General features: G+C 41.1%; 1 protein-coding gene across 1 annotated transcript in view; it reads right to left on the bottom strand.

The window, feature by feature from the left end:
- Positions 1 to 22,886: 22,886 nt before the first annotated feature.
- The window catches only part of LOC128696414 (serine/threonine-protein phosphatase 6 regulatory ankyrin repeat subunit B-like), a 46,791-nt gene continuing 43,431 nt past the window's right edge, over positions 22,887 to 26,246 (bottom strand). The window contains exons 28-29 of the mRNA XM_070092235.1: positions 25,697 to 25,849; positions 22,887 to 24,400 (exon numbers count right to left, since the gene is read on the bottom strand). Of these exons, the coding sequence (XP_069948336.1) occupies positions 24,171 to 24,400; positions 25,697 to 25,849 (383 nt within the window). The 3' untranslated portion in view covers positions 22,887 to 24,170. The remainder of the gene's footprint in view (positions 24,401 to 25,696; positions 25,850 to 26,246) is intronic.

Here is a 26,246-nt window from a genome sequence, read left to right as displayed (position 1 = left end):
GTGGTTGGTGCAATTATTTAATAAATGTATGGAAGAGGGTAAGGTACCTAGGGATTGGCAGAGAGCATGCATAGTTCCTTTGTATAAAGGCAAAGGGGATAAAAGAGAGTGCAAAAATTATAGGGGGATAAGTCTGTTGAGTGTACCTGGTAAAGTGTATGGTAGAGTTATAATTGAAAGAATTAAGAGTAAGACGGAGAATAGGATAGCAGATGAACAAGGAGGCTTTAGGAAAGGTAGGGGGTGTGTGGACCAGGTGTTTACAGTGAAACATATAAGTGAACAGTATTTAGATAAGGCTAAAGAGGTCTTTGTGGCATTTATGGATTTGGAAAAGGCGTATGACAGGGTGGATAGGGGGGGCAATGTGGCAGATGTTGCAAGTGTATGGTGTAGGAGGTAGGTTACTGAAAGCAGTGAAGAGTTTTTACGAGGATAGTGAGGCTCAAGTTAGAGTATGTAGGAAAGAGGGAAATTTTTTCCCAGTAAAAGTAGGCCTTAGACAAGGATGTGTGATGTCACCGTGGTTGTTTAATATATTTATAGATGGGGTTGTAAGAGAAGTAAATGCGAGGGTCTTGGCAAGAGGCGTGGAGTTAAAAGATAAAGAATCACACACAAAGTGGGAGTTGTCACAGCTGCTCTTTGCTGATGACACTGTGCTCTTGGGAGATTCTGAAGAGAAGTTGCAGAGATTGGTGGATGAATTTGGTAGGGTGTGCAAAAGAAGAAAATTAAAGGTGAATACAGGAAAGAGTAAGGTTATGAGGATAACAAAAAGATTAGGTGATGAAAGATTGAATATCAGATTGGAGGGAGAGAGTATGGAGGAGGTGAACGTATTCAGATATTTGGGAGTGGACGTGTCAGCGGATGGGTCTATGAAAGATGAGGTGAATCATAGAATTGATGAGGGAAAAAGAGTGAGTGGTGCACTTAGGAGTCTGTGGAGACAAAGAACTTTGTCCTTGGAGGCAAAGAGGGGAATGTATGAGAGTATAGTTTTACCAACGCTCTTATATGGGTGTGAAGCGTGGGTGATGAATGTTGCAGCGAGGAGAAGGCTGGAGGCAGTGGAGATGTCATGTCTGAGGGCAATGTGTGGTGTGAATATAATGCAGAGAATTCGTAGTTTGGAAGTTAGGAGGAGGTGCGGGATTACCAAAACTGTTGTCCAGAGGGCTGAGGAAGGGTTGTTGAGGTGGTTCGGACATGTAGAGAGAATGGAGCGAAACAGAATGACTTCAAGAGTGTATCAGTCTGTAGTGGAAGGAAGGCGGGGTAGGGGTCGGCCTAGGAAGGGTTGGAGGGAGGGGGTAAAGGAGGTTTTGTGTGCGAGGGGCTTGGACTTCCAGCAGGCATGCGTGAGCGTGTTTGATAGGAGTGAATGGAGACAAATGGTTTTTAATACTTGACGTGCTGTTGGAGTGTGAGCAAAGTAACATTTATGAAGGGATTCAGGGAAACCGGCAGGCCGGACTTGAGTCCTGGAGATGGGAAGTACAGTGCCTGCACTCTGAAGGAGGGGTGTTAATGTTGCAGTTTAAAAACTGTAGTGTAAAGCACCCTTCTGGCAAGACAGTGATGGAGTGAATGATGGTGAAAGTTTTTCTTTTTCGGGCCACCCTGCCTTGGTGGGAATCGGCCGGTGTGATAATAAAAAAAATAATAATATATATATGTATATATATATATATATGTGTATATATATATATGTGTGTATATATATATATATATATGTGTATATATATATGTTCTTTTTTCAAACCGACCATTCTCAAAAAACCACCCCTCCAGGGAGGTTCCTTGATGTCTTTCCATGGCTCAAATCCCAATATACACCTCCCATTCTCAAACTGTATGACTCCTGTTGAATCCTCATGAATCCAAAAATAAAAACCAATGAAAACAAGGATCCCACCGTGAATTATACCATTCTTCAGGACACGGTACAGGCCTCTATTTTTTTTTCATTTACTCAACATAAACAAAGATATAACCCACAGTGTTGTCTTATTTCTAGCAGACAATACTAAAATTTGCATGAGAGTGACATCGACCGAGGACACGGCAAACCTCAAAGCCGATATGAACCCGGAGGCCACGGAAAACAATACGGCTTTCAACTTTTACCTCGTCCGCAATGGAAAACGTAAAGAAATCTAAACTGAGACCGAAGCCAAAATTAAATAAAACTGGTCTGAGGGTAGGAGGAATATTATTGAGGGGAAAAAACGGTCGTAAGTTCATACACGTAGGACATCTTTATTGGGTGCGTTACAGTCCTGGGACCTTGGATGAGAAAACACGAGTGGCTGAGCCTGTGTCTTTTTATCCAAAATTACAACAGAAAGCAGAGGAAGACTGGTCGAGTCTTGGGGTTCACAACCTCAGAGGATCTTATTTTCAAGGAATACATTAGTATTACTATCACAATTAATGTGAACATGATAGACTGGATAAAAAGAATCATCAAAACATAGTTTGACAGCACAGCTGGCTTTATCAGTCTAATAGAGAGCCACGAGGAAGGAGACTTGTAAAGCGCAGAGGTGAGACGCAGCAGTTGAACATACGGTCACATATGGGCAGGGTCCACTAATTTAACTAAGTCACGTTCATAAGGTGGACCCGAGAATTAGCACTAGCGTTTTAGAAGATGGGGAGACACGCAGCAGTTGAAGGCATAGTTATATGTGGGTAGGGCCCACTAATTTGAGTAGATCACGTTCACAAGGTGAGCCCGAAAATTAGCAATGGCGTTTAGAAGACGGAGAGAGATGCAGTAGTTTAAGACATGCTCACACGTGGGCAGGACCCACTAGTAGAAGAAAGTCATACCCGTAAGGTACTGCCAAAAGATTAGCAATAGTATTTCAGAACATACTCTACATGCTATTAGGCTTCTGGCAAAAAAAAATTTGTTGATTTAACATGAAACACTAGCACCGCAGACGTTGAAAAATGCAACTTGTCTTCCCGTTCTCGCCACAAGACCGAAGAAAAGCGTTCAGATATGAACGTTTCTTGTGTTTTCTTGGCCACCTCGTTGCCAGTCCTATAGCGGACTTTTTTTTTTATTTGCGTATTTGTACGTAAGTTTACGTTTTTTAATAGATATATGTAAGCTAACCTAGCCCGAATTAACTTATCCTAATTAATGAAGAAAAAGAAAGAAGAGAACAAGTAGGGAAGAAAAAAGGGGAGTGAAAACAAGGGATATATGAAAAGGAGAGGGTAAAAAATGGAGACAAAACACGGAACATAAAAGGAAGGAATGAAAAAGTAAAGATAAAAGGGGGATAAGATAGAGGGGATAAAAAAAAGGGATGGGATGGTAAGGGAAAGGAGATAAAAAAAAGGGAAGCGAGACAAAGGGAAGAGGAGAAAGGGGATATATTCCACTGGGCCTCACTACCGTTTGGCTCTGATCTCACTCAATCCATCAATCAGCTGGTGTGTGTTCAAGGGGGGGGGGGGGAAGGAAAGGGGTGTAGAAGGGAAGACTGAGGAGAAAAGAGGGACTAGAACAGTAGATAGGGAAGGAGAGTTGGAAGATAAGAGGCCTATGTCGGTTGCAGGGGTCAAGTCACAGCTCCTGGCTCCGTCATTTCGCTAGTCGCTACTACGTGGACGAGTGAGTGGTTTCGTACATGGGTGGGTGAACAAGCAATTGTGTGGGTGGGTGGGTGTTCGGTTTAGTAAATAGTAAATGGGCGGAGATAGTGGGCGGGTGTTTCTGGGCGGGTGTTTGTTGACACTCGTTAATTTTCTCGTTACCAAAACTGTTGCCTTTGTCGCCCCTCTCTGTTTGTCCATTATTACCTTCACTTTTTATATATTTTAGAGGTGTAATATTACCTGTTTAACCCCTCCCTCTTTCTCTCTCTCTCTCTCTCTCTCTCTCTCTCTCTCTCTCTCTCTCTCTCTCTCACACACACACACACACACACACACACACACACACACACACACACACACACACAGGGACACAACCAGAGAGAGAGAGGGGAGGATGAGCCAGCAAGACTGGATCTTGTGTTCACCCTGAGCAGTTCAGACATTGAGGACATCACTTACGAGAGGCCCCTTGGAGCTAGCGATCATGTGGTTCTGAGTTTTGATTATATAGTAGAGTTACAAGTGGAGAAGGTAACAGGAACTGAAGGGGTCAGGCCAAACTATAAAAGGGGGGACTACACAGGTATGAGAAACTTCCTGCAGGAGGTTCAGTGGGACAGAGAAATGGTAGGAAAATCAGTAAACGAGATGATGGAATATGTGGCAACAAAGTGCAAGGAGGCAGAGGAAAGTTTTGTTCCCAAGGGAAACAGAAATAATAGGAAGACCAAAACGAGTCCTTGGTTTACCCGAAGGCGTAGGGAGGCAAAAACTAAGTGCAACAGAGAATGGAAAAGGTACAGGAGGCATAGGACCCAGGAAAACAAGGAGATTAGTAGAAGAGCCAGAAACGAGTATGCACAGATAAGGAGGGAGGCCCAGCGACAGTATGAAAACGACATAGCATCGAAAGTCAAATCTGACCCGAAACTGCTGTATAGCCACATTAGGAGGAAGACAACAGTCAAGGACCAGGTGATAAGGCTGAGGAAAGAAGGTGGAGAACTCACAAGAAACGATCAAGAGGTATGTGAGGAGCTCAACACGAGATTTAAGGAAGTATTTACAGTAGAGACAGGAAGGACTCTGGGGGGACAGACCAGATGGGGACACCAGCAAGGAATACACCAACAAGTGTTGGACGACATACATACAGATGAGGAGGAGGTGAAGAACCTGCTAAGGGACATCGATACCTCAAAGGCAATGGGACCGGACATCTCCCCGTGGGTCCTTAGAGAGGGAGCAGATATGTTGTGCGTGCCACTTACCACAATCTTCAACACGTCCCTGGAAACTGGGCAACTACCTGAGGTATGGAAGACGGCAAATGTAGTTCCCATTTTTAAAAAAGGAGACAGAAAAGAGGCACTAAACTATAGACCTGTGTCATTGACGTGTATAGTATGCAAAATTATGGAGAAGATTATCAGGAGGAGAGTGGTGGAGCACCTGGAACGGAACAAGAGTATGAATGCCAACCAGCACGGATTCATGGAAGGCAAATCCTGTGTCACAAACCTTCTGGAGTTTTATGATAAAATAACAGAAGTAAGACACGAGAGAGAGGGGTGGGTTGATTGCATCTTTTTGGACTGCAAGAAGGCCTTTGACACAGTTCCTCACAAGAGATTAGTGCAGAAGCTAGAGCATCAGGCACATATAACAGGAAGGGCACTGCAATGGATCAGAGAATACCTGACAGGGAGACAACAACGAGTCATGGTACGTAATGATGTATCACAGTGGGCACCTGTGACGAGCGGGGTCCCACAGGGGTCGGTCCTAGGACCAGTGCTATTTTTGGTATATGTGAACGACATGATGGAAGGGTTAGACTCAGAAGTGTCCCTGTTTGCAGATGATGTGAAGTTAATGAGGAGAATTAAATCTGATGAGGACCAAGCAGGACTTCAAAGAGACCTGGACAGACTGGACACCTGGTCCAACATATGGCTTCTCGAATTTAATCCTGCCAAATGCAAAGTCATGAAGATAGGGGAAGGGCACAGAAGACCACAGACCGAGTATAGGCTAGGTGGCCAAAGACTGCAAACCTCACTCAAGGAGAAAGATCTTGGGGTGAGTATAACACCGAGCATGTCTCCGGAAGCACACATCAACCAGATAACTGCTGCAGCATATGGGCGCCTGGCAAACCTGAGAACAGCATTCCGATACCTTAGTAAGGAATCGTTCAAGACACTGTACACCGTGTATGTCAGGCCCATACTGGAGTATGCAGCACCTGTTTGGAACCCGCACTTGATAAAGCACGTCAAGAAACTAGAGAAAGTACAAAGGTTTGCGGGGGGAATGTCCTATGAAGAAAGATTAAGGGAAATCGGCCTGACGACACTGGAGGACAGGAGGGTCAGGGGAGACATGATAACGACATATAAAATACTGCGTGGAATAGACAAGGTGGACAAAGACAGGATGTTCCAGGGAGGGGACACAGAAACAAGAGGCCACAATTGGAAGTTGAAGACACAAATGAGTCAGAGAGATAGTAGGAAGTATTTCTTCAGTCATAGAGTTGTAAGGCAGTGGAATAGCCTAGAAAATGACGTAGTGGAGGCAGGAACCATACACAGTTTTAAGACGAGGTTTGATAAAGCTCATGGAGCGGGGAGAGAGAGGGCCCAGTAGCAACCGGTGAAGAGGCGGGGCCAGGAGCTAAGACTCGACCCCTGCAACCACAAATAGGTGAGTACAAATAGGTGAGTACACACACACACACACACACACACACACACACACACACACACACACACACACTTTCTCATAATTACATTTATTCATTTATGTTGCATGCGTTTCTTAATTTTCGTTATACACATTAATTTTTTCGTTATATAAATTCTCATTTTTTATTATACATATTTGCTCATGTTGTATATACATTCACGTATTTTTCATCATACACATTTACTCATTTTTCCGTGTTTTTTGTTCTGCTTATATTTTTTTCCTCATTACGAATTCCTTACTAGTTTAACGCTTATCGACGAATCGTTGATTTAATATGTGAAGCGCAAAACCGGTGTGGTCAACAAGGTGTTGCTGTCTGCTGACCTAACGTCGAATGACCCACACGGGTTTGGCTTTCATATAAATGCAATAATACTGATGCAATGTTTATGATGTGTATCGCTAAGACGTAATATTTTTTTTGTGTGTGAGAATGTGAGGCGAGGAATTAAAGAGGAGGAGAGAGAAAGTAGCAAGTGGAAGAGGAGGGAGGAATGGAGGATTGATATTGGAAGAGGTAATAGTAATAAGGGAGAAGATGAGGGGGGAGAATGAAAAAGCGGAGGGAGAAATTTGAGTTAAGAAAGGGGAATGTGAGAGTATGAAGGTAGGAAAGAGGGGATGAGGAAAGAGGGTGGGAAGAAAGAGGGGAGGAGGAGTAGGAGGAAGGGGGGGGGAAGTCGGGGCGAGGGAAGAAAGGCAATTTAAAGAAAAGAAGAGGGGTGGGGGAAAGAAAGCGAAGATAATGTTATCTTCACAGCTCTTGTGTGTGTGTGTGTGTGTGTGTGTGTGTGTGTGTACTTTGTAGTTGCATGGGTCGATTCATAGCTCCTGGCCCCGCCTCTTCACTGGTCGCTACTAGGTCACTCTTCCTGCTCCATGAGCTTTATCATACCTCTTCTTCAAGCTATATATGTTTCTTGCCTCCACTACATCACTTCCCAGACTATTCCACTTCTGACAACTCTCTCGTTATCATGTCCCCCCTATCTCTCCTGTCCTCCAGTGTCGTCAGGTTGATTTCCCTTAACCTCTCCTCGTACGACATACCCCTTAGCTCCGGGACTTGGCTTGTTGTAAACCTTTCCGCTTTCTCTAGTTTCCTACGTGCTTGGCTAGGTGTGGGTTCCAAGCTGGTGCTGCGTACTCCAATATAGGCCTAACGTACACAGTGTACAGGGTCCTGAATGATTCCTTATTAAGATGTCGGAATGCTGTTCTTAGGTTTGCTAGGCGCCCATATGCTGCAGCAGTTATTTGGTTGATGTGCGCCTCAGGAGATGTGTCTGGTGTTATACTCGCCCCAAGATCCTTTTCGTTGAGTGAGATTTTTAGTCTCTGGCCTCCTAGACTGTACTCCGTCTGCGGTCTTCTTGGCCCTTCCCCAATCTTCATGACTTTGCATTTCGTGGGGTTGAAATCCAGGAGCCACTTTCTGGACCAGTCCTGCAGCCTGTCCAGATCCCTTTGTAGTTCTGCCTGGTCCTCGTCCGACTGAATTCTTCTCATCAACTTCACATCATCTGCAAACAAGGACGCCTTTGAATCTATTCCTTCCATTATGCTGTTCACAAATACCAGGAACAGTACCGGTCCTAGGACTGACCCCTGTGGAACCCCGCTCGTCACAGGCGCCCACTCTGACACCTCGCCACGTACCATGACTCGCTGTTGTCTTCCTGACAGGTATTCCTTGATCCATTGCAGTGCCTTCCCTGTTATCCCTGCCTGGTCCTCCAGCTTCCGCAGTAATCTCGTGTGTGGGAATGTGTCAAACACCTTCTTACAGTCCAAGAAAATGCAATCTACTCACCCTTCTCTCTCGTCTTGCTGCTGTCACCCTGTCATAGAACTCCAGTAGGTTTGTGACAAGATTTCCCGTCCTTGAAACCGTGCTGTGTGTGTGTGTGTGTGTGTGTTTGTGTTTGCGCGCGCGCTTTCCTGTTATCTATTAACTGGTGTCCTTTTTTGTTTTACCTCGTATCTGTTTCCTCAGACGGTTGGTGTTCCCGTTTTCGGTCATAATTCTGTCACATTTCTTATTTCTCTCTCTCTCTCTCTCTCTCTCTCTCTCTCTCTCTCTCTCTCTCTCTCTCTTTCTCTTTGCCAAACTCTCACTACTAAATCAAGAAACACTTGTCCTCTTTCCTGACAAACCTTACCAGACCAAACTTACCAAAGGCTAAACGTCCTTTTAAATAAACGTCCTTGGGCGTGTATTGTGTTCTTCCGGCTCGCTTCACGCATCCCTGGAAACAGTTCATCGGGTCCCGGAGACTCATTTTGCTCTAATCGCTCTGCTTGTTTGAGAACCACGTCGCCAGTGACTGTGATATCACTTAATTTGTTTACATCAGGTCCTCTGAAAGTTTGGCTTGCTGGGATATTATTTTTGTCTGGTTGTGTGATGTTAACTAGTAATAACTGTCAAAAGAGAACGTCTTTACTCTCAATAGGCTGCCTAGACCTTGTTTTACGTCGGTAAAGTTATCTTTTTTCTTCTTCTCTGTTCTAAACACTTAGAGACCTTGTATTTTTTTTGCAACTTTAATAATCTCGTTTAAATTTTCTTTTTAATTTTTATCTCTCTCTCTTTAAACATGAACATATTGGTCGGTCAAGTGACCTCCAACTCATTTGTTGTGTTTGCCAGATTCTCTATTCTTTCCAAAGAGGTATATTAATCACGTTGTCATCCATTTGGGATCATTTTAAATTGATCTAATTTCATTGTGGGGAAGATATGTTCTTTGACCGGCTTGTGGTTACAGGGGTAGACTCTCAGCCCCTGGTTCCGCCTCTTTACTGGTCACTGCTAGGTCCAGAGCCTTATCGTACTTCTCCTGAAAACTGTGTGTGGATCCTGCTTCCACCACTTAACACTCTAGATCGTTTTACGATCTAGAGAGTGCCTGACGTGCACGGTATACATTGTCGTGAATGGCTCCTTACATAGACGTGGAAAAGCTATTCTTAGATTTGCCAGACGCGCATTTGCTGCAGCAGTTGTTTGGTTGATGAGTTCCTCAAGTGATACACTCGGTATAATACTACTTGACATTTGCAGCTTTTGCTCCTGAGCCTGTACTCTATCTGCAGTCTTCTTTGCTCTTCTCCAACCTACATAACATTGCACTTGCTGGGGTTAAACTCCAGGAGGCATTTGTAAGACCAGACCTCCAGCCAGTACAAATCCATAAGTAGCTTTTCCTGGTCCACGTTTGTTTGTATTCTCTTGATTACTTCTACGTCATCTGTGAACAGGGATACTTCTAATTCTATCCCTTCCGTCATGTCATTGAAATATACAAGAAACAGAACCGATCCTAGTAATGATTCTTGTGGAATCCAATTCATCACATGCACCCATTCTGATACCTCTTCACGGACCATCACTCGTTTTCTTCCTACCAAATATGCTTTCCCTCTTATTTCTGCCTGTTCATCTAGCTTTTGTACCAGTCTCTCGTGTTGTACTGTGTTAAAAGCCTTCCTACAGTCAAAGCAAATACTATATACTCATCCCTATTATTTTCTGTCTTATTTCTGGTCATAGAACTCCAGTAGATTTGTGAGACAGGATTTACCGTGCTTAAAGCCGTGTTGGTTGTCATGTATGAACCCGCTCCTTTCTAGATGTTCCACCACTCTTCTCCCCGTAGTCTCCATAACTTTACATACTATGCATGTCATTGACACTGGTCTGTAGTTTAACGCTCCCTGTATGTTTCCTTTCTTGAAATTGGACTATATTTGTTGTTCCCACACCTCAGGCAGTTGCCCTGTGTCGATAGATTTCTTGATTGTTACAAGTGGCACACACAGAGCCTCTCCTACATCTCCGAGGACCCATGGAGAGATGTTGTTTGGTCCCACCGCCTTTACGGTATTAGGCTTACAAAGTAGCTTCACCTCCTCCTCAGTTGTATGCATTGTGTCCAGAACTCGCTGGTGCACTCTCCCACTTCAGTTAGCTAGTAGCCTTCCTGTTTCCTATGAGAATATACTTTTCTAAATCTAGTGCTGAACTCTTCACAGACCTCTTGGTTATTTCTTGTGAGCTACTCGCTGTTGTCTTCCTGATGTGGGCATATAACAACTTTGGGTTACGTTAGGCTTTCGATGCTACGTTATTCTCAAATTGCCGCTGTGCCTCCCTCCTTATCCATGCATGCTCGTTTCTATGACCCTTCGGCTTCAACTCCTTGTTTTCCTGAGGTCTTTACCTTCTATAATTTTTCCATGTCGTAACACATTTGGCATTGGCCTCTCTACACCTCCGGGTAAACAACGGGCTCTGCTCTTTCCATTGTTTATTTTGCTCCTCTGTACTCACCTATTTGTGGTTGCAGGGGTCGAGTTTCAGCTCGTGTGTGTGTGTGTGTGTGTGTGTGTGTGTGTGTGTGTGTGTGTGTGTGTGTGTGTGTGTGTGTGTGTGTGTGCGCGCATGCGTGAGCGCAAGCGTTCGTTCTCACTCGCATTTAGTTTTCTTTGCACTGGTTATGTTCTAGCTCCTGAGCTTCGCCTATGGTCATCGATTATCTAGTGTAACGTACTCCCATCCTGTTGAGTTTTCTCGTATTTAATGTTTACCTTTGTGTGTGTACTCACCTGTCTGTGGTCATGGGGGATGAGTATCAGCTCTTGTCCCTGCCTGAAACTCTACTCACAGTGAAACATTGTGATAAAGTTCTACACACAGCGAAACGTCGTCACAATAAGAGCGTTTTCTACAACCTACGTCGTTCCATCGCACGACTGTTGTTAATTACAATATCAGACGTAAAGATCGTCCAGGAAGATAAGCAAAGAACATGTCACATAAGTGAACTGAAATGATAAATGTCGTTGCATAATTTACTACTACAGTGAGATATTCTGCTAGTGTTTCTTATCTAGTCCATCAGAATAGTTCTCTGGCAGCGCGAACACGAGAGGCAACACAAAGACACTTGAAGAAACGAAGACACATGGGGAACGAAGACACATGGGGAACGAAGACACATGGGGAACGAAGACACATGGGGAACGAAGACATATGGGGAACGAAGGGACATGGGGAATGAAGAGACAATGGATCTTTGGTGTGGGAGTTGCTGGTCTCGACTTACATATTATTTCCAAGAAATATTCAGTCTACGGCATTCGAAGCACAACTGTCAGGATTTTGTGAACTAGGAAAGGGTTTTACGTAAGGAGATAGTTTCCCAGTTTTCCTGACAAACAAAACTCTACCTCTATCACCACGACTGCCACTACCACCGTGGCTATCACTTGTACGCCTCTGGCTGGAATAAACAGCGCTGAGGGGCGATCGAAAACATTACTTTTTGGCGATAGAAAACATTTCTCGTTCAGTGTACCTTACGTTTTCACCTCAGGTGGTTTAGTTTGAGTGCTTCTGATCAAGTTTCGTGGCCAGCTTAGGTGTTTCAAGTGCTACGGCCAGTTTCCCGTGTCAGTGTTTCTGAACATCGTGGCTAGAGTACTCATCTAAGTTTTGCGTCCAGTTTATTTCGTCTAGGTGTCCTGGACAACTTGAAGTTACGTGACCAGCTGGAATGTTGTATTTTGCTGTCATTTTAACGCGTAGTAAGACACGTGACAACGCACGCACACACACACACACGCGCGCACACACACACACACACACACACACACACACACACACACACACACACACACACACACACTATTTCACAGCCAAAACTTTTATTAATCTCCGTTAGTTACTATCGCAGGCAGGAAAGGTAGGAGAAAGCTATAAAAGAGAAGGTTCTCCCTAGCACCACTTACATCAGCGAGTTGGGACACACGCGCCGACACACACAACACGCGACTCGCGGGGCGGGGGGACGGAGGGTAGCGCAATAGCGAGGTGCATCAGCAACCTCACCTGCACCCAGCACAGCTCACACTGGCTACCACCCTCCAGCTCCACCTCCACGCGACCCAACCTGTCCGCCGCAACAAGGCAATCATACGCTCTACGAGGCGTCCGGTTTAACCACTATGCTGGAAAGTTATGCTGGAGGAATGTTGTCAAGGAAGGGGATGGATGGAATGCCTGCTTTATGAGGTTCTGAGTCTGGTGATGATCTACTGGTGTTCCAGTGTTGGGTGTCAGTGTCAAACTACCACTTGTGCTCCGGTGTTGGATTTCCACCCAACAAACGATAAACAAAGCAATCACGTTATATAAACATTATATAAACATTCTGTTATCTAGAGGAAGGAGGATTTTATTCCTTTTTACGACGCACTAAAACCTTCAACTGTTTCTCCATTACTTAAACAATCTATTCGCCTCAAAAACCAGTTTCTCCCCTCATGTAACCTCTCTTTCCCTTTAAAACGCCATTTCTCCAATCCCTGAAACGACTTCTCCATCCCTTAAGGAGTGGTGTAGGCTCGATCCTCCTCCTGTTAGTGACTGCCGTGTCTCTGACCACGTCAGGGTACTGGAGGAATGAGGAGATAAAGCAAACCTGTCTTGTAGCACCAAGTTAATGATGGACGTGGACTGAGAGAGACGGCGAGACGTGGATCAATAAAGACGAAGGGAACAAGTAAAGGAGGAACGCTGCTGGCAGAGGGGCCGCCATGGACGCAAGAAACACCAACAGTAGCGAGCCAGAGGATGGCTTTCACTTCGTGTATATGCAGATTAATATACGCGAAGTATATTCACCTGAATATACTTCGCGCTGAGAGGACCAGTGCACGTACACGTGGAGGGATATACATATATTAGTATTTATACTGTACACTCAGAATTTATTTTAATCCCAGTACGCCCCCGTTTGGGATAATTCTTAACAGGTGGTGAACAGATGACACCCGCCCTTAATGACTCCTCTGTGTCGATAGGCTTTAAACTGTTGAACCAGCCAACGTGTCGCTCAAGAAAAGCTTTCTTAAATCATGGAACTTGATACAGCTCTCCTTGGGCGAAATGTGATCAAATATGGTCGGGTTTTCCCGTGTTAACTGTACTCTGCCTTCCAGCCAAGAAGAGGACCTGAGAACTAACACCACCGGGTGGGAAATGTAAAAGAGAGCTATGGGAAAGAAGTGGAAACATCGAGCACTGGAAGACAAGGAGTAACATAAAACAAAGAGAAAACAAAGTAACAAGGGAACAGTAACGTAGCTCATGGAAGCAAATACATTAAAATGGACCAGTTAAGATCAGGTGAAATAAAAACACTGGAAAAGGAATAGTCATAAGAAACAAGGGAGCAAACACGACTGGAAAATAATACTGAACGCTAACCCATCGGTGCGATGAGGTGGTCTGGGTGTAGAACACGGTGAAAAATGGCCCCTTTGGGCCATTTAGAAGGTAGAATAAAGCTTAGAAGCTAATACACACATATAGACAAGACCCAGAAAGGATATTCGAAATCAGATACTTAAAGATCACCACAGTATAAATGTCTATTCGTTTTAAAATTGCTGATAGTTGCCAGTCTTGTGGTATAACAGCTGTATTTTTTTGTCTGACTGCAAAGTTGGGCAAGATGGGAGAAGCACGATATTTGTATCATACTTTACAGCAGTATCACCGACTAATCTCTCTCGAAGGAGTAGTGATGCTTCATCATCCATGGTCCTCAACTTTGTCTAGAAATCGGAGTTGGAATGGATGAGCAGGTCATCCAAGGCAGTGGGGGCATACTCTTGATCAACTAGGAAATACCTCCTCTTCAGCGGTGCGTTCACTTCCGTCCAACAGAGAAATGTGCCTTAATGATGTAAGTTTCTTACCTGAATTCATTGCAGGGCTCAAAACAATGTTACCTTTGGATACTGCAGAGTCAAATTTCACATCCAAGGATATCAGCTTCATCGTGAGCTAAGCCTCTTAAATTCAGTCCCACACGAGCGAAAGCGATAACATAATCTGTCTAGAGGCCATCATTATCCTCAGCGTCTTTTTCCGTTAATAAATACAACCTGCTATTCCCAATTAGCACAATTTAGAGAGAAAATCATAGATGACATTTCGGTCAGTTCTGGAATATTATAGTGAAGGTATATTGCCAGGGTATTGAGACTTATTTTTCGTAACCTGCCATTACAAATAAAATGCTGCCACAATTTGGTGGTTAGATGCTGCTCAGAGCAATGGCCACTTTATTCCTCGTATAAGTAAATACTAGAATGCATGCAGTTACCTATTTGTTGTTAGGTGAACTGGGGCAGTAAATATGTCTCGTCTCGCACAGGAAACGAAACCAGAAAAGTGTGTGTGTGTGTGTGTGTGCACGCACGCACGCACGCACGCACTCATACGTGAGTATTAGGTGGGTACGTCTTTCACAGCACCGGGATCTTCAATGAATCAATAAACAGCTATGCATTATTAAGTGAAGCCTGCAGGCAGGGAAGTAGGAGGAGGATATTGCGCTCGTCAGCAGAGGACCTCCGAGTGCTCCTAATGTTTATATCAAGAAGACGAAGATCAAAAGCAACAATACCGTGACCTTAGCAATTCACAACACACAAATTGGAAGTGTAACTTGAGAAAACGTTACGATTCGTCCTGAGACATTACTAAGTCACGAATGAGAGATGAAAGACGGAAGACAGATCAGGTGAATAATAGGCTAATTGTGAATTGCCTACACCAATCATTATGTATGTCTGTTGCAGCACAGGAATAATTAGCAAGCGGATCATTAGTGCCTCAAATTACCTATACATTATCACGAATATTTCAATTCAGTGAATATACATTAAAGTTAGTGTTGCAACCCCTGAATGGGTTACAATGATTATTATGTATATATAATGTATATTATCTTTTCATTTAATTTTATATTGCTTATATTTGCGATAATAGCTAAATCGTAAATGTATGACTTTATATTATTATTTGACTGTTATATTGTTATTTAGCTTATGTTGTTAGGATGTATATAAAATGTGCTCAGTTAGGCTTGATTGTCAAACTACTGTAATTATCGCTTGTCGCTCGTTATACTGCCGGCTTCTGAGCTGCAGTTGTCCACGTAGCTATCACGTGATCGAGGGGGGGGGGTGTCCTCACCTCGTGTGAAGTAGTCAGTCTGCTGGAGACTCGCTTGGTGGTTGGACAGATTGTCTGTCTCATTATTCTTGTTAGTTCTGTAGAACTTTGTTCACAGAACATTGTATAGACTTAGTGATTTTCGACGTTGTACTGAGGTTGTGTGTCTCTTAGACACTCTGAACATCTCAGGTCCTTAGCTATAGCTTCTGACCTAATTTTGTACTGGTTCCTGTGTATTGTCACAGTCACAGTTTTCCTATGCTGAACATAGTATTATGGGAGCTTTGTAACTTTTGTGGAGGATCTGCTGATGGTCCCTACTTAGTGTCGTTATATTATTTCCCAGTTCCTGATTCTGTGTCGCAGTCGCTTGATATTGCATTGCTATTGGGCTTAGCATTCTTTGTTGTTCAAGCAGACTGTTCGGGTTGCCAGTCGGTCAAGAAGTTAGTTTATTTGAGGACTTTGTCAGTCACTTGTTTAAGTCTTATTCGAGTCTTGAGACATAGCTAACTACTTAAGAGCACTTACACGCTTACACACACTTGTACATATTTGTAATATCTTATTAAATGTTAATGTACCTGACGGTACTTAAGAATTATAAATGTGATATGTGCTTTCAGCACAATAATATTGAACTCGAGAGATTGATTTTATTTTGATTGCTGTAATTAATTTAATTTGATAATATACCTCTAGACAACTTATAGACTTAATAAATTTATTAAATTTTAATTTCTCTAGTTAGTAGCCTACCAGTTGTAATCCTAAAAAGCTATTGAACCATACTGAATTTTAATGGATAATTGGACAAGGATACTGACTACTTGTTACGAAAACCCAGTAACAGGCTGGATGCTAGAAGGGCAATCCTTTCTAGTATTCACTGGAGATCTCTAAGCTTTTAGAATCGCGTTTTTTGTAACAGTTAGCTCTTTGTGAATAGGTATATATATATATATATATATATATATATATATATATATATATATATATATATATATATATATATATATATATTAGTTTATAATGCAAAACAATCACAGAGGGAGTGGAATGATAGCTCTAGTTCTTTCCTGCTGCAATCACATCAGGAGCTTGCAAAATTGCAGAGAAGATGAGGATATGCAAGTAAATACGATCCCAAAGGACGTCTTCACTCCAGTGAAGACGTTAGGTGAGAAACCTGACCTAACCTAATTTTTATCTAAATACTGTCATATATATCATAGATCAGGATAAATTTATCTATTACTAAGTAAAATCATTAGTCTATATATTTTTCGTTATGCTCAAACTGAATTTCGCAGACTTATGGCAAAAACAATTTTTCTCCCTGCCTATTGGGCAGTAAACACCCTAGCTTTTTAGGTCAAACTCTAAAGTTCGGCTTTATATAATATATATATATATATATATATATATATATATATATATATATATATATATATATATATATATATTTATATTTATATATATCGTGCCGAATATATTAATTGGAATTTGTGATGGGTCTGCATCATGTTTAAAATAACAAATATGAGAAATGAATATACATTTAACTATTGTTGCAATATAAAAAGTAAATTCTTTGATTGGGTTAAAAAAAACTCACTGTTTTGTAAAATATTGCATATATTGCTATACATTCACATTTAATTCACATCGAAAAAATACTTTAGAAAATACATATTCATTCCATGATTGAACAAATGCAGTAAGCTAACCACTAGAGGGAACTAATGAATGGGAACTGTCATGTATGGTGTATGATTCTCAGAGATGCACTTTTGCCTGTCTGTACATCATGTGTTATGTATGCTTGTCAAGAATGCATTTACACTCTGGTTATATTCCCTCTATGTACCTAAATACCAGGAAATAGCCTTTTAATAAGTCCTTCCGCATGCTCCCTGTACGCTTAAATGCGGGTCGTTAGCCAGGATACACTCTTGTTTCCTCTGAGTGTCTGCACACACTCGTGTGAAGTAGGTGAAGATACCACAGGTCTAGGAGGAAACCACAGCCGGAAAAAGAACACAAGAATTCTGAAACTTTAAAGCAAGTATATTGTAAAACTACGCCTTTACGTATATATATATATATATATATATATATATATATATATATATATATATATATATATATATATATATATATATATATATGTCTGCCTTCCACTCTTAGTGAAATCTTGGCTGCACTACGAGTTTCTTTTTTCACTCCTACCTATTTCAACATTACATAGGTGGTGACGAGACACTGGATGCAGTAGTGAGAAAGGATTACAGTTAGTTGCATTCATCCTCCATATAGCTTAGCTTACAACTCTCTTGCGTATATAATATCACAGTCATGACGAGACACTCTTCTCACTGCCTGTTCTTCCATCCTCTCATACCTACGCACAAAAACATGTTAAATTTAACTTAAGGCCCCACCGAGGGTTCCCGCGCGCGGAGCAAAAAAAAATTCGAAAATATATGAAAATTGAGTTTTTGTTACCAAAAAATAGCTGAACTTTCTGGCTACACGCTGGTATAATTATTATCCTTGTACGATGTTTCTAAAAGGAATTACAGCCATTTATAACAGGCATGGTGACAGCGCTGACGCAACATGTCGCGTAAGAAGCGCTGACTCAGCTTTGTTGACGTTTTTGTTACGTTTTCCCCCGTGTTATTTTGATCGTTTTCGTACATCTTTATGTCTAATATAATACAAATTCACCATCTGAGATCATGCCAGAGTGGGCGGAGATAATATGGTCAAGGAACCAATCGGGAACCCCTGGGAATAGTGCATAAAATGGCCGACACCTCCAGCCAACAAAATATTCCATACCCACGCTAATATCAATTATAAAGCTTATTTATCTATCACAATTGATCTATTATGATATAATGCAATATAATAATAGCATATAAACATAAAAAGTACACCTGAAAAAAAAATATATAGCATAATATGACGCCCCAAGGAATAAATTTCTATCGATATTTCCCCTGAAGGTGAAGAGAGGGTCCGACCTCTCTCATCAGTGATGAGAGAAAACGGATTTACAATGGTTAACTGTAATAAACACTCGTAGGTCACGCAAAAAGTGTAAAATAAAGCGAATTTTTCGGGGAAAAAAATTATTTCCCGGGCAGCGGGGGTGCCGCGCGCTGCGGCCTATATCTCGAAAGTAAGTTATTTACCTATTTATGACCCATCCATCCTTATTTATGAATGAATTGACTTGATTTTCACAACAAACATAGAAGAATGATTGCTTTACAAACTGTCAGAAGCGTTTCTGAAGTATCCCAAATATTTTCAGATTTGTGTGGGCAACAAGACCGACATCTTCCAAAATGTCAAAAAAGTTATGAAACTTTATTTTTTTTTAGCATGAAGATAAGATTTATTATATAATTGCGGACTTACATATGATGGAATTAGAAGTGTTCTATCAGCAGAAAATGTCAAAACCACTTTTCCAAGTACCACTGAGTACTTGAGTACTGCCAAATGTAATTTTTCGTAAATTTTGCATATTTCATTTCCTTTTTGGCCGATATTTTTGAAACTTCAGCACAGGAGGTTTTATATAAGCTTCTAATAGTACACCAAAAATGAATGTAATCGGTTCATAAATAAAGAAGTCAAATTTTTTTATTCAGTGTTCATGCTATTTTCTGGTATCTTAAGTACATAAGGTAATAAATACGTGATCTCTGCATGCTAATTACATGCTAATGAGTATGTCAAGGTGTCAATTAAGTACCTTTTGAGTACTAATTATTGGAAGAGCTACTTACTGCTTATCTAAGGGAGGAAACAAAGGGTCAAAATCCCTTAAATTACGAAGGGAAAATAAAAGGGTAAAGAGAATAAGTATATATATTTTTCGTTAATGTTTTTTCCAGAAATTCACCTGAGAGGGAGAGGGAGAGAGAGAGAGAGAGAGAGAGAGAGAGAGAGAGAGAGAGAGAGAGAGAGAGAGAGAGAGAGAGAGAGAGAGAGAGAGAGAGAGACTTCAACTAGTTTAAAAGGATATATTTCATTACTATCTGTACATTATTTACAGTATGTACACATGGCGGAGGAAGTAAAGAAGGGGGAAGAGGGTTAGGATAATACAACGAAGGTAAAGGGAGGAAGGAAAGGCGAGAGAGGGGGAGAAATGAAGTGAATATAAGGAGAGGAAAAAAGGGAAAAGGGAGAGACTGGTCTTTTGACGTAGAAAAATAGCATGATATATGAAGTGATTATGACCTCTATGATAACTAATTATATGAGTTATATTTGCTGAAGATGTGGTGATAACTTGAAGCCCCTAAATCCATTAGGGTCCAAACAGACAATAATAATAATAATAATAATAATAATAATAATAATAATCATCATTGCGTTACCCGCGCAAGACATTCTTCCATACACACATGTGATGTCAATAAAACCGACATCAACCAACAATATATATATATATATATATATATATATATATATATATATATATATATATATATATATATATATATATATATATATATAATATAAACAGAGAAACGTGTTAAAAAAGACAGACATGTACAACGTTAGGTAATGAACGGAATACACGAAATATTACACTTTTGCCCGTAGTTCATAATAAGTATCCTGGGATACTTAGCAATAATGCAGTAATTAAGGCCCCCTGGCGGGTGAAACGCTGCGCATGTCTCTCTGTTATATTCACGAAATCGTAATAATACGATTGTAAAAAAGCCACGGAACGGGCTGAGTTAGAACCCATGGCGGGTTAATCGTAAAACTCCAGGCCAGTGCGTAAACCACTTGGCCAGCTGGTTATAATAAGATTCCTCCAACTAGGTATATATTTATAAATGCCATAGGGAGGTTAGGACTCACTTGCCATAGGTTCAAACCCCATCCGTTTCGTGGTTTCTTTACTGTTACATATCTAAGTCGTCGAAATATAAAACTATACAAGAGAGGGGTTCATTTTCAGTGAACCTTCGTTATCTCCTGAAGCTGAACTCTTTCTATGACGCAGTTGTAGAAGCAACAACAACAACAACAACAACAACAAAATTCACAGCTGATAGAATTGTAACGACATTAATCATAACTGGACAAACACAAATACAAAAATTCAGCTACAAGAATCGTGATTACAAAAATCATTAACAAAAATCATTGCAAAAAAAAAAAAATCATAACTACGAAAAATATCATAACAAAAATTAGAACTTCACAAAAATGACAACTTTAAAAATCGTAACTGCATAAATCACAACTAAAAAAAAAAATCAAAACTAAAATAAATCCCAGCTACAAAAAAAAAATCGTGACTACACAAATACAATTTACCTACAACCTTATAAAATTACTTTCTCACTTCCTACGTTTTCTATCAAAATTATATATATATATATATATATATATATATATATATATATATATATATATATATATATATCTTATTTACACACATAAACAAGGTTTCTCTTTTTAATCCCGTATAAAAAATATTCGTTACTAGATACCCTTATACATTTTCATTTAAATGTTCATTGAATAAATATCAAACGTGATTTTTTAAACGTAACATAATTTCACGTTTTTTTTTCTCGCGTATCAATATTGGATACAGTTACACTGCAAGGAATAATTATTACTCTGTTGCTGTAATATTTCGCAACCCAACAATTGTACTTGACACTAGACGTTTCGGTCCTCCTGGAAGCGCCGCGACGAAGTTTCGGTCCTCCTGGAAGCGCCTCGACGAAGTTTCGGTCCTCCTGGAAGCGCCTCGACGACGTTTCGGTTCTCCTGGAAGCGCCTCGACGACGTTTCGGTTCTCCTGGAAGCGCCTCGACGACGTTTCGGTCCTTCTTGAAGCGCCTCGTCGACGTTTCCGTTCTCTTGGAAGCGCCTCGACGACGTTTCGGTCCTCCTGGAAGCGCCTCGACGACGTTTCGGTCCTCCTGGAAGCGCCTCGACGACGTTTCGGTCCGTCCGGAAACGTCTCAACAACGCTTTGTTCGGTGTCGGAACATCGCAACAACTTAATGGGTAATATAGAGAGACTTAGACCAGATCAAGACAATATCCAAGAATGGTTTCGCTCGAGGGAGGTGAAACGTTGTTTTAAATGTATTTTCCATTCCGAACCTAAACATTGTCAAGTATCACCAGGACTGGCCTAAACATCGTCTAGTGCCACCAGGACGGGCCTAAACATTGTCAAGTATCACCAGGACTGGCCTAAACATCGTCTAGTGCCACCAGGACGGGCCTAAACATTGTCTAGTGTCACCAGGACGGGCCTAAACATTGTCTATTGTCACTAGGACAGGCCTAAACATTGTCTAGTGTCACCAGGACGGGCCTAAACATTGTCTAATGTCACCAGGACGGCCCTAAACATTGTCTATTGTCACTTGGACAGGCCTAAACATTGTCTAGTGTCACCAGGACGGGCCTAAACATTGTCAAGTGTCACCAGGACTGGCCTAAACATAGTCTAGTGCCACCAAGACAGGCCTAAACATTGTCTAGTGTCACCAGGACGAGCCTAAACATCGTCCCACTTCAGAATGTACATAAATATCGCCTAGTTTCATCGTCTATTTATGGGTTAGTTGTTAGTGCTTACATAATTATTTTTTTTTTTAGAATAACATTAACAAGAACAGAAATTAATGAACACACAACGTTACGCCAATAATATTTTCACAATAAACATTAGTAAACATTCAGAGCTAAAACAACAGTGTAAAACTTTTCCCCACCATTAACTAGCTGAATGAACACATGGTTAAAACAGTGTAAGAATGGAAAAACACTGTAGTAGGCCTACCGGACCATATTCAGAAGGGGGTCCTTACTAATAAAGCTCTGGAAGTAGGCCTGTGAGCACATCCTGAGCAGATCTTTACTAATACTAATAATGGAGAAAAGATTTCTTGCAATCAGACTCGCTACAGTGTTTCTCTCTCCTTATATTAACAAATATTCAACAATATTCCTGTGTACGAAACATCATTCGTAACATTAGTAGGGATCTGTGTATAAAACTTTCACTTTCTGGCTTAAATTCTGTAATATAATGAGTGTTTTTTTTTTAATTTTTCGATATTATATTAAAAAATATTCTTTTATACAACGATATATATGTAATTATTATTTGTACATCACAAACATACGGTCTCCAGGACTTATATATATATATATATATATATATATATATATATATATATATATATATATATAGATATATATATATATATATATATATTTATTTATTTATTCAGAGTTCATTCTTAATTAAATACATATTACACTAAATTCCATTAAATTATTTATTTTATCTGTGATCCTACAATTATAAATTCTTAGCATTTATTGAAAGAAAATTTAATAAAATGAAATACCGTTATGAATTCAAATAATTTTTTCTCAGTAAAGCAATAACTGCTTTTTGGTTTAAAAAAAATAACACGAGCATGAAATGTAAACAAAAGTCAAAACAAGATTTGTTAACAGAAAACTGGAGTTATCTTTTATTTATGCTGGCATAAAATCAAGGATAACACTGATGATGGATGAGATAGTTGTGACGTGTTATGAGTGATTTTGGTGAATTATTTTTTTTTGTGCTTTGCTGATAAGATATCTTTTTCGTCTCCACGTTTTTCTTAGGGACGTGGTACGTCGCTTAAACGACGATTTCAAGAATGTTTTAAACTCGCTGGAAAGAGATCTGCGTTTATTGGCAACGAAGACACGATCAGTTTTAGCCTCTCAGCTCTGTGATCCATTCAGCGGGGAGTGTTGTACCAGTACGAGGTGCAATACCTGATCAAGGAGTGTGATTTACAGTCCTGAATCTGTTATTTACGAAGAAGGTATATTGATACCAACATTGGAATGACCGTCATTTGCAGAGACCGAGGTTCCAGGACCTACACGTATCCAGTTAGGAAGTCTTCAGTGTATGCAACTGTGTCCTTTCGTTCACTCTGTGATACAGACCTCAGAGTATGTGTTACAGCATTGCAATACAGCTATTTCTCAGTGCGGCGTTTATGTACCATCATGTAGCCACGCAAAAATTTCCACATTGGAAAGGCGTGGTGGCATCTTGTCCGGAGAAACAAAAAAATGTCTCCTAAATGAACCGCTCCGTGAATCACCTTCCTCTAGCTTACCGGTTCTCCCCTTGAAAAAAAAATGTCATGAAACGTACGTATCTTCATTCTCAGTTATCAGGAGAAAATTGCTGATACATTTTTTTAATCTGCTGTTTTTTTCGCAGTATTATGAAAGTGTTTTACGCCTGACTGTGCAGTCTTCTTCGACAGATGCTGGAGCAAAGACAGGATTTCCTCTCGGTAGAGATGTGATGAGGAAATTACTCGTATGCATTGCTTTGTGGGTGTTTCCCAGTCTTGTATGTATCGGCACATCCTGATTGTGTGAGCTCCAGAGCCTGTAAGTGATACAGGTGAGCGATCTCACACACAATGATTCACTCCCATATGCATGAGCTGTGTACGCCCAGGAGCCTTCAAGCGACACAAGTGAGAGGTAAGACATTCACACTCCCACAGGCGTCAGTTCTCTAGGCCCCACAAGGTGTGAAACAAGTGGGCGATCTTTCACAAAATTAGAGGCTCACACACTCACACGAGTGAGTTGTATTCCCCTCCGAACAGTTAAAAGCGACGTCAATTAGTGAGTGATCTCTCACACGGCTAGATGCTCACGCCGCTGTCGACTGATCTGAGTTCTCGACTCCTCCGTTCAGCAGCACCTCGTCGTGTAAGTCCTCAACGGAGTCTGTGGGCAGCTCTTGGCTGCCTTCCTCCCCCGGCTGAACCTCCTTGCGGTGCATGATGCGGTACCTAGTTACCACGCGACTCCACTTGATTACGTTCTCGATTCTGCGTACTCCCTGAGGTCCCTCCATGTTGCTTAGAGGTACCAGGTTCTCTGTATACAGGGAGACAAGAAAAATTAAAAATTTGGCAAACACATGCTAACTAGATACAGAACATAGAGAACTCTAACATGACACAAAGCTAAGCGCTCACAGTCCATATGTAAACTTGTTGTCACTAACTTTCGAATATTGGACAAATATATATGCATATATAAGTGTGTTACTTAAAATAATGCTATGCTAATAATATAATGATTAAATTCACAAAAAAAGAATGCTAATTATGCTTGACTCATTAAGTTTTGCACTTAAACTCAAAAATGATACAAATAATCCTAAATAGCTTTTTCTTTATATAAATATCTTAGAATGGTAACCCTGTGATACTGAGCTGTGTGTGATTAGCGTAGTTCTTGGTCACTTTTGCAAGAGTATTTTTGGAGAAAAATCACGACTCTAGAATTTATGATCCAATGCATCCAGTCATTGCGTCCAATCAATGCATCCAATCAGTCCATTCAGTCACCTTTGTGAATGACCCTTGTCAATCCTATCAATAAGATCTTTGTAAACGAATCAAAGAAGTTTTAAACCCCATTATCTAATACCTTTAAAACTCGCAGAAGGCTTTTCAATTCTATCGTCCTCTACTCAATTTTAACCTGAAATCTGATGCTTAATTAGCAGTAACATTTCTTATAGTCCGATGAGCCCTAAAATTATGGCTGTAAATGATTTGGTGATACCTACAGACTTCGGGAAAGAACACTAGTACAGTTCAGTACTGAGCTGTACACAAGTGTCCTCACCCACACGCAAAAGCCTGACTGATCAGGCTGTCAGTAATGAAGTCTGTCTTCCGGGGGGCTTAGGGAACACAACAGTTCTCGAAATCTTTCACGATGTATCCCAACTGACTGACGAGGATTCTGGAGATCAGTATTATATATTTTATCTGGCCAGACTGGTACCGACTTGCATGTCACCTAAATGAACTCGTCAGCCTGTCACCTGACCGAACTGATCATCCTGTCAGTTAGATTGTTTTGACTGGACTTTAAGCTGCTTGACCAGAACTATGAGATAGTTTGTGTGACTTGGCGAGCAAATGGTTTAGTTAGGCCTTGCCTTGCTGTGCCATAACCTGACTAGCTCAGGAGCTGTACTCCGGGGTATGACTTTCCTACATGATCTGACCTGATTTTCCTGTGCTCTGGGGGGCATGGCCTTACTACATAATCTGACCTGACCGACCTGTGCTCCTAGCTACGACTTTACTACATGACTTGACCCGACTTTCCTGTGCTCTGGGGCATGGCTTTCCTACATGACCTGACCTGACTGACCTGTGCTCTGTGGCATGATGCTGGCCTTACTGCGCGACCTGAGTTTCTTGATCCATCCGCCTCCAAACTCGGTCTTCAGGTCTGCTTGATGCGGGTCTTCAGGTCTCCCCTCCGTCCTCATGTACTCCATGGCCTTGTCTGAGCACAGGTAACCTGAGGGAAAGAAATCGTGAGAAACATGAAGATCCCGTGGGGAAATGCGAAGAGATAGTGGGGGAAAAAGAAACTGAGGGGACAAAAAAAACAATTTTGATAAAAATATTGTGGGGAAAACAGAAAGATTGTGGGAAAATGCAAATACCGTAGGAAAAAAATAAAAAATTATGCGAAAAATTAAGAGATTGTGGAAAAAAACGAAGGGGAAAAAATGAAGGGACTGGGGAAAAAATGAAGGGACTGGGGAAAAAATGAAGGGACTGGGGAAAAAATGAAGGGACTGGGGAAAAAATGAAGGGACTGGGGAAAAAATTAAGGGACTGGGGAAAAAATGAAGGGACTGGGGAAAAATGAAGGGACTGGGGAAAAAATGAAGGGACTGGGGAAAAAATGA

This window comes from Cherax quadricarinatus, chromosome 39 (genome assembly GCF_038502225.1).
Source record: "Cherax quadricarinatus isolate ZL_2023a chromosome 39, ASM3850222v1, whole genome shotgun sequence".
Classification (NCBI taxonomy): domain Eukaryota; kingdom Metazoa; phylum Arthropoda; class Malacostraca; order Decapoda; family Parastacidae; genus Cherax; species Cherax quadricarinatus.
The sequence above is the reverse complement of the archived record's forward strand: the minus strand, read 5'-3'. Positions and strand labels throughout refer to the sequence as shown.